Raw genomic sequence first — 8,757 nt, 5'->3', positions numbered from 1 at the left:
ATCCCCAACCAAAAACCAGCCCGTTGCTGCTGATTCTGACTCACAGCGACCTCATAGGACAGAGTAGAACTGCCCCATAGGGTTTCCAAGGAGCGCCTGGTGGATTTGAACTGCCGACCTTTTGGTTAGCAGCCATAACTTTTAACCGTCACGCCACCAAGGCTCTATAGGTGCCACAGTGTTGTTAAATTCGTATGCACACTATCAGTTCCTCATTGGGAAGGCCTTCTGCTGCTTTTGTAATGATTAGAGACCATCGACATATGGCACTAGTTCAATGCCTTGCATACTGGTCACTCCATAAATGATGGCTGTTACAATTATTGGTATTTTAATTCCCTACTGTGCTTTCAAGAGTACGCATTCACCCAATATTTAGTCCAATATCAACCTAATGAGGTTTCCCGTTTTCTAGTTGGAATATGTAAAAGGTAAGCTCTTTGAGAGTTAACTAGTCACTCTCCTCAGCTCTAGGATGGATTTCAGGGATGTTACTGAATTTCTTTTTTCAATTTTTAAGATAAAACTGAGTGTAAAATAGATAAATTACAAAGATTATCCCAGATGTTACAGACATCCATAGCAAAATATTTCTTCTAAGAAATTGTAAAAGAACCCAAATAAGAGATGAGGTGATCCTTCCTGTCACTGTCTGCTGAGACACACCTGAGAAAGGTAAAAAGTGGATGTCCTGGCTTTGCTGCCCAGATCCTGCCTCCTGGTGCATCCTCACGGTAGGTGACAATTACTGGGAAGGGTGGGGTGGGGATGGGGAGGGAGGAGTAGATTCTGGGATGTAAATATCACTTTAATAGGGAAGCTGGATTCCTACTTCTAATTTGCTTGACTTCTCTCTAGCAGGAGGTTGGGCAGTATTATCCACTTTTATGCACAACTGACCTGGGACCGTTTTGAACCACTGACCTAGAAATGACAGATTCGATAATCCATTTACAATCCCCACAAGGCTGCCTGTCTCTCTCCACAATTTGGTTCCAGGTTTGAGCCAGAGGGAAAAGCCTCTATCTCTCATCCCCTGAAGCCAGATTTGAAGGAAAACCCTCAAGGTGAAGGGCTTCAAATGACATCATTGGGTTTCTGGGCTTTTTTAAAATAAGTTTTTATTTTTCTCTCTTCTTGAAAAGAGATTTAAAACCTCCTTGGTGTCCAGCCATCTTTCTGGCTGTCTCATCTCCTTTTCTGATATTTTAGTGTGTAATTCATCTCTCTTGCAGCAAATCGAGACAGTCTGCCTGGTAGATGCTATACTTGTGTGTTTTACTTTTATTACAAAATGAATAGAAATACAGCTTTGCCTTATGCAACACGTTTGTCACTGAGCCTTTAAAATGGATATTTTAAAATATATTAGAAGAGCGAGAGGTTTAAGGGACCCTCACAGAAGTGCCTTACTAAAGTGAAGACATTTTCAATTTTTTTTTTTTTTACAGTGGGGCAAAACTATGTAAATATAAAAGCCAACGCAGTGACAAGCAGGCCTAAAAGAACACTTCAATGCATATGCGCCTCCGCTCACAAGCACCTATTTCACCTGTTTACACGTACTCTAAGTGCTGGCCTTTTGTTCTGTTAAGCCTTACGAGTTCCTTTGTTCTGCCCACTCCCCCTAAATGCAGTGTTCCCCCTCTCTCCATAAAAAAAAAAATGATGTACAAAATACAGGAGAAATAATGATGGATTTTTTCAGCTATCACAAGGCTAGTCCAAGGTTTTCGGCATAAGGCTGAAAAGGAATCAGATGAATAAAATTGATGTCTTTGGTTCTGGGGTGTGGGAGGAGGAAATGAAAGGCAGAAGATGAATGGCAGTCTATGTTTGGTCTTTCTCTTCCATTATTTATAAATTCTCTCGAACATTTCGGCATACAGTGAGAAGGGTTTCTGTTAGAGTTTTCCTCTGAGGATATTCAGAAATTAATAAATGAAGCCGGTTCGCTTCCAAGAATAAACAAAAGGGGTCCAGTGCATACTCTGGATTTTCTCTATCTGTGAATACCGTTCCAACAGTATGTTTACTCCCTTTATTCATAAATGGTGGCAGAGCTGCAGGGATTAAGCTGGCTGAAGCTCAACAAACTGCCAGAGCAGTCTAAGCCTGGATTGTGGGTCAAGAACAAGAAGACACTGTCCCAAACAACAATGGAAGAGATTTTATTGAATCAGAGTTGCATTCATATATTAGCTCCAATTTATATAGTTCATAAAAACTCTAGTCCTTGGGGAGGGGACCTGACCCAAGGAAACGACCTATGCCAACTTGAGGCACTGCGTGTTAAAGCCGTCTCCTTCTCTGACAGCCACCGCCTCCAGCAGGGACTGCTTCTTCTGCGTACTCCGGGAAGACTCCAGCTCGTACATGGTCGTCAGGTTGAAAAGCACGCTCTCATGCAGGTAGTGCTTGGGGTCTTGCTGCACCATTGCTTCCAGCTGCCGGAGGGAATCCTTCAGCTTCCCCAGGTAAAGCAGACACACGGCAGCATTGTTATTAGCCTAGAGAAATGGAGCACATGTGCAGAATTAGATCAAAGATCACATACTAGAAAGACGTCGTTTGCCATCAATTCAGAACCACACTTGTTTATTCCTGAATTGAGTCCTGGGTCCTGAGCGTCAGGACTGCCATTCTTTGTGCCGGGGGAGATGGCTGTGCAGAGCTGTACAAGAGGCGGGGGCTCAGGCGGGCCTGGAAACCCTCCCCGGACAACCACTGCAACTGCTGGATCCCAACGGGCTTGAGACAGGCCAGCAGGTGTTATTTTAAATTTGATCTCCTGTACGTTTCTAGAATCTCTGTGAGATGCTGTGGCTGAGGACCCTAGGGTTACTGACTATATATGTTTCTGCTCGGGAATCTTACCACTGCATTTGTCGGCTCGATCCGTAAAATTTCTGTGAAGAATCTGTGGGCTTCTGCAAAGTTATTCTGACCCAGGTAAAGGAAAGCTCTGTAATGTAAGTGACGTATGAAGCAGTTAGCCAAGGAAAGCCAAGATGCTGGTGTACACCGACAGAACTGATAGGGTGGCTGACAAAAACTGCCCAGATCTGAGCATTTGACATTTGCTCTTCCAAGCGTAATCCTGAGTAGTCTGGGTGCTAATGCTTCCCAGGTGGAGGTGGTAACATTTGAGTTGACTGAATCACATCGGACATTCTGGCTAGCACATGAGAGCCCGGTAAGTCTAACTTATGTTAATTTAGAAATAGTACCTTCACCGAGAACTCTCTCTGGCTATAAAACCAGATCGCTCTGTTTTCCGTTCTTGCATGCACGCTTTACGCTGGGCAGAGACTGTCTCAACGAACAGGCCCACACTGAGCTACACAATTATTTTACTCATAAAAGCTGATCACGGAACACCTGAACACATGAATTCAAAGTGGCTGGTCTGCTAGAGACAGTAAACATCTCTGCAAATGTATGTTGAAAATGGGAGCAATATAAGCAGTAGTTTGAAAAACAAGGGGGAAACCTCCTTAAAATCTGTTTTTATGATGAAAAGAACATCACTGCAATTCAAGAAAACATCAGTATACCTCAAAGGTCTGTGATTTATTCAGTCTCAGTTCTGAACGACACAGAACAAGGACCTTCTCTCTAGAGGGCTTTACTATTCAGTAAGTACTATTTATCTTGGGAAATTTGAGGAAAAAAAATATATACAGTGTAAAAGTAGATACCTGTTCATTAAAACCATTATTTTACCCTGTAGTCCGTCCAATTTCTGTGTTAGTTTCTCAACGTCTTGAAAATACTTTTCAGCTGTTTTTATGTCTCCAATCTGCTTTGACAAAATTATTTAGTTCAGTTAACAAATCCAAAGAAATATAAATCTACGTTCACATATGTATAAAAAAAATTTTTTTTAATATCATAGTAGAATGTGAAGACATTTATATGCCAGATATTTATACTAATAATTTATTATTAGTAAAGAGTAACAATTTACTAATCATTACTTTTTGTAAAAAAGGAGAAGACATTTAAGATACAGTGGCAAGTTACCAGTCTATATTTCAGAAACTAAGTTGTGAAAACACATGCCTTATTGAGAAGCCTTACAGTTTAGTAGCTTATACTCTTTGAAATAAATACGTTAAAAAAAAAACCAAACCCGTTGCCATCGAGTCATTTCTGACTCATAGTGACTTGAACTGCCCCACAGGGTTTCCAAGGAGCAGCTGGTGGATTCGAACTGGTTAGCAGCCGAGCTCTTAACTACTCTGCCACCAGGGCTCCAAATCCTGGCATAGCACTAAATAAAATGAATAGTAAATAAATTTAAATTTTGGTATACTATGGCAAGCCCCAAATCAATTTTATTGATACTTGAGACCAGTAAAATAGGTACTATCAAGTTTACAAATTTAAAAAATATTTTGCCATCTTGTTGTTAGGTGCCGTCGAGTCGGTTCTGACTCATGGTAACCCTATTTACGACAGAACAAAACACTGTCCGATCCTGTGCCATCCTCACAATTGTTGTTATGCTTGAATCCACTGTTGTAGCCACTGGGTCAATCTATTTCGTTGAGGGTCTTCCTCTTTTTCTCTGACCTCTACTTCAGCAAGCATGATGTCCTTTTCCAGGGACTGATCCTTCCTGATAACATGTCCGAAGTATGTGAGCTATAGTCTTGAATCCTTGCTTCTAAGGAACATTCTGGTTGTACTTCTTCCAAGACAGATTTGTTCGTTCTTTTGGCAGTCCACAGTATATTCGATATGCTTCACCAACATCACAATTCAAAGGCGTCAATTCTTTTTCGGTCTTCTTATTCATCGTCCAACTTCCGCATGCATATGAGACAACTGAAAACATCATGGCTTGGTGCAGGTGCACCTTAGTGTTCAAGGTGACATCTTTGCTTTTCAACACTTTAAAGAGGACTTTGCAGCAGATTTGCCCAATGTAATGCGTCTTTTGATTTCTTGACTGCTGCTTCCATGGGTGTTGACTGTGGATCCAAATAAAGTGAAATTCTTGACAACTTCAGTCTTTATCATGATGTTGCTCATTGGTCCAGTTGTGAGGATTTCTGTTTTCTTTATGTTGAGGTGTAATCCATACTGAAGGCTGTGGTCTTTGATCTTCATCAGTGTTTCAAGTCCTCTTCACTTTCAGCAAGCAAGGTTGTGTCATCTGCATATCGCAGGATATTAATGAGTCTTCCTCCAATCCTGATGCTCTGCTGAACTTCATATAGTCCAAATTTCAAAAATTTTGCCACAGCAATATAGAATTCTACTGTAAAAAAAAAATCCCACAATTACTGGGCATGTAAGGAAGGTTGTGTCATCTGCATATCACAGGATATTAATGAGTCTTCCTCCAATCCTGATGCTCTGCTCTTCTTTGTGTCTCAGGGCCAGCCTTAAAAACCAGTACTCTGATACAGTGAGCTCTGTATAACAATAATCATATAAAATATTGTCTTTTCCACATAATAATTTCATAACAATAAAACAATTTAAGTTTGTGCATTTTACATCCTAATAAGTAAAGCTGAGGGGAGCGATAACTGAGTAGTATCATTTGACTTACTCTTTTCATTGCATCTCAGTCACTTAAACAAATCCTGCTTAAACTCTCAAACAACTTGTAGGGGAGGCAATTCCCCATGGGTTGCTCACATTTCTGTTTGTCTTCTGGGCAGAGGCATGACTCCCTCTGTCTCAGACTATCTTTTCAGGATGTCTGTATAGTGAACAGCCATGGGAGACAGAAATTATGTCTCTGGAGAATGGGCAGGTACATTTACTGCCCAGCATAATCCCTAAGCTCAGGATTACTCTCTGGTAATGTGACCACTGCAGGTATCATATGACCCTCTTCACATTGCCCTGAGGAAACAGGCTCAGTGTTTGGTGAAAAAAATAACAATACTCTGGCAATGCTGCTGTTGCTGTGAGTAACAAATGTCCATCTCTGATCCAAGAATCTTATGACTTTTGCCAGAATACATGAAACTGGCAGCAAACCTATTAGCTTGTGAGTAGGATAAAATCTCGACTCTTCGCAGTTGTTGACACTACCAAACGAACAAAGAGACACCTCCACCATGTTGTTGTTAGGTACTGTCAGATAGATTTTTGACTCATAGCGACCCCACAGGATGGAGTAAAACTGCTCCATAGGGTTTTCTAGGCTGTAATCTTTACAGCAGCAGATGGCCAGGTGGCTCTCTCTCCCGTAGAGCTGCTAGGTGGGTCTTAGCTACCAAGCTTTCGGTTTGCAGCTGAGTGCTTAACCATTGTGCCACCAGGGCTCCTTCCCCACCGTGTTAGAAGGGAGAAAAACAAAACAAAACAAAGCAAAATATTCAAATAACAGAATATACACACACGCAGAAGAAAACAGAATGGCATTTCTTCTCTTCTACTACAGAGTTTAAAGTGGTTTGGAGTTATCTACTACAGACTTTTCACTTAACTAATTGACTAAAAAGAAACCAAGGTCAGTGTGGGCTCAGTGGCAGGGCCCTCAGCTTAAATATCCGGATTTCCTGCAATGGGTTCACTTTAACGGGACAATGTTTCTTACTGACCTGAAGATTATTATAGCCAATAATAAGGACTTATCAAGCCCTTTGTATGAGGCAGGTACTGTGCTGGTGCTAAGCGCTTCAAACACATCTCATTAACTCTTATAACAACCCTGCGATGCAGACACTATCATTGTCTTCATTCTCTAGGTTAAAAAAACAAAAACATGGGGCTCAGAAAGGTTAGGCAATTTTCTTAGGTCACAGAGCTAACAAGTAACAGACTGGGACTTAGAACCCAGGTCTGTCCAACTCTCATGCGTTGGCACTCTGCACCATATGGCCTTGTAAAGTTGATAAAGGCCTTTTACTGAAAATACTTTTTTAGTGAAAGAGAAAAATCTTCGTATATTTTTTGCCATCTACTGATTTTTTTGGTGATTAGGAAGTAAGTTTTATCTTCATAATTATTAAAATGTAATGAGGATTTAAAATCCTACCATTAGAGACAGCTTAAAAAACTAAACCATATAAAAAGGCAATTAAAAGTATTGTAGGATATCTAGAAAATAGTTATTTGAAAAAACAAACAAAAAGTGGATAAACTAATCAAGAAAAACAAAGCACAAATAAAATTGGAAATGAAAGAAGATCCGTACAAAGGAAAACTGAAATAACTATCAAAGAAGACTATATTTTATACAATTCTATGTAAAAATATGGATCAAATAGGTGATTTTCTAGGAAACACTAGATTAACAAAATTGATCCCATAAACAGGAAAAGAAAACCTCAGACATAGAATACTAAAGCAGATTAATGAAAATAATGAACTATGAAAATTGATCAGAGTCTATGTGTATTCCTAAAGTGCCCGGCAGAGGTATTCCTTAGGTAAATTATTCAGACCTTCCAAGAACAGATAATTGTAAAATATTCAAAATTTTGCAGAGAACAGAGAAAGACAAAAAACTTCTAACTTAATTTCACAAGGTAGCAAACAGCTATCAGAGGCTTTTGAGAAGAGCATACATGTGCCCACACCAACCCGCAGACTAAGTTCACTTATAACAATAAATGCAAAAATCTAGGGACATATGCCTCCCTGGAATCCCAACCTATTGGTTCTGTCCTTGGGAGTAACAACTCATAGGGGTACTTTCTGTGGCAGAGATGAAGAGTACTCACTATATCTGATTCCCCCTCCTCCCTGGAAAAGACTGCGGCTCTCTGCAGTCATGGCGAGCCAGGGACTAGGTCTGGCCTAGAGCTGGTGTGAGTCTTCTCTTCTCCTCCTGCAGCGGTGTCTGGAAGCCACATGTCCCTGATGGTGTGGCTACGAGGGGGAAGAGGCCTGGACCCCTGAATTGCCACTTGGACGGGAGCTACCCCACAGAGCTGTTGGGCCCACGGTGGGCTATGCATGAGCAAGACATAAGGTTTTCTGTGTTAAGACACTGACATACTTGGGTGGTTTGTTACCACAGCATGGTCAATCCTGTCTTGACTAATACATTTTTTTTTTGCCATATGACAGCCTTTCAGATACGTGAAGAGAGCTAAAATTCTTAGTTCTGTCAACTCTCTCTCTTATATCATAGCATTTTTTTTTTTTTTTTTGAATCTTCACTATCTTAGTTGTCCTAAAGTCATTACAGATTGTCAGTACTGTAGTTGTGAGCCGTTCAATGAAGAGGGCATTGAGAACTATTTCTCTTTGTGTTACGGGCATCAGATTATTTTAAACATATTCAAAGACAGCATAGCTATTTTAAAGGCCAAAATCGGTTGTTACCTTACATTATATTTATAGTTAACTAAAAATTTCACTTCTTTTCATATTAACTATTGATAAACTGTAGTCACAAATACAGGTCTGAAATTGATGTAGAAAATAATTTAGTCCAAATTTTTATAAGTGTACATAAAACATTTTCGTATTTTAAAATTTGTCAGAAAAACTGACATGGTCCAAATGGGAAAATTCTCCTGATCAAGGTACATAAGATAATAATAAAAAATGTAATATAGTGTACGTTATTCTAGTTTTTCTCTTTTGAGGTCTCCTTCATCAACGCCTCTTTCCCTTTTAACCTCGTAAATATAGATGTTCCTGTCTCTAACCTTGGTTTTCTTTTCTTTCCTTTTATCTCCTTTCTCTCTGAAGAACAGACACCTGTGGTCCATTTGGGAACTAGGCAGAGTATAAATAAATAAATTAGACTACATTGATGTGGCAGACTCCTTTACC

General features: G+C 40.0%; 1 protein-coding gene across 4 annotated transcripts in view; it reads right to left on the bottom strand.

The window, feature by feature from the left end:
- Positions 1-2,155: 2,155 nt before the first annotated feature.
- The window catches only part of TRAPPC12 (trafficking protein particle complex subunit 12), a 114,233-nt gene continuing 107,631 nt past the window's right edge, over positions 2,156-8,757 (bottom strand). For all 4 annotated transcript variants that reach the window (XM_049902974.1, XM_049902977.1, XM_049902975.1 and 1 more), the window contains 3 exons: positions 3,702-3,802; positions 2,878-2,965; positions 2,156-2,510 (listed from right to left, as the gene is read on the bottom strand). In XM_049902974.1, coding sequence (XP_049758931.1) covers positions 2,268-2,510; positions 2,878-2,965; positions 3,702-3,802 — 432 coding nt within the window. In that variant the 3' untranslated portion in view covers positions 2,156-2,267. The remainder of the gene's footprint in view (positions 2,511-2,877; positions 2,966-3,701; positions 3,803-8,757) is intronic.

The sequence above is a fragment of the Elephas maximus genome, chromosome 12 (assembly GCF_024166365.1).
Source record: "Elephas maximus indicus isolate mEleMax1 chromosome 12, mEleMax1 primary haplotype, whole genome shotgun sequence".
Classification (NCBI taxonomy): domain Eukaryota; kingdom Metazoa; phylum Chordata; class Mammalia; order Proboscidea; family Elephantidae; genus Elephas; species Elephas maximus.
The sequence above is the reverse complement of the archived record's forward strand: the minus strand, read 5'-3'. Positions and strand labels throughout refer to the sequence as shown.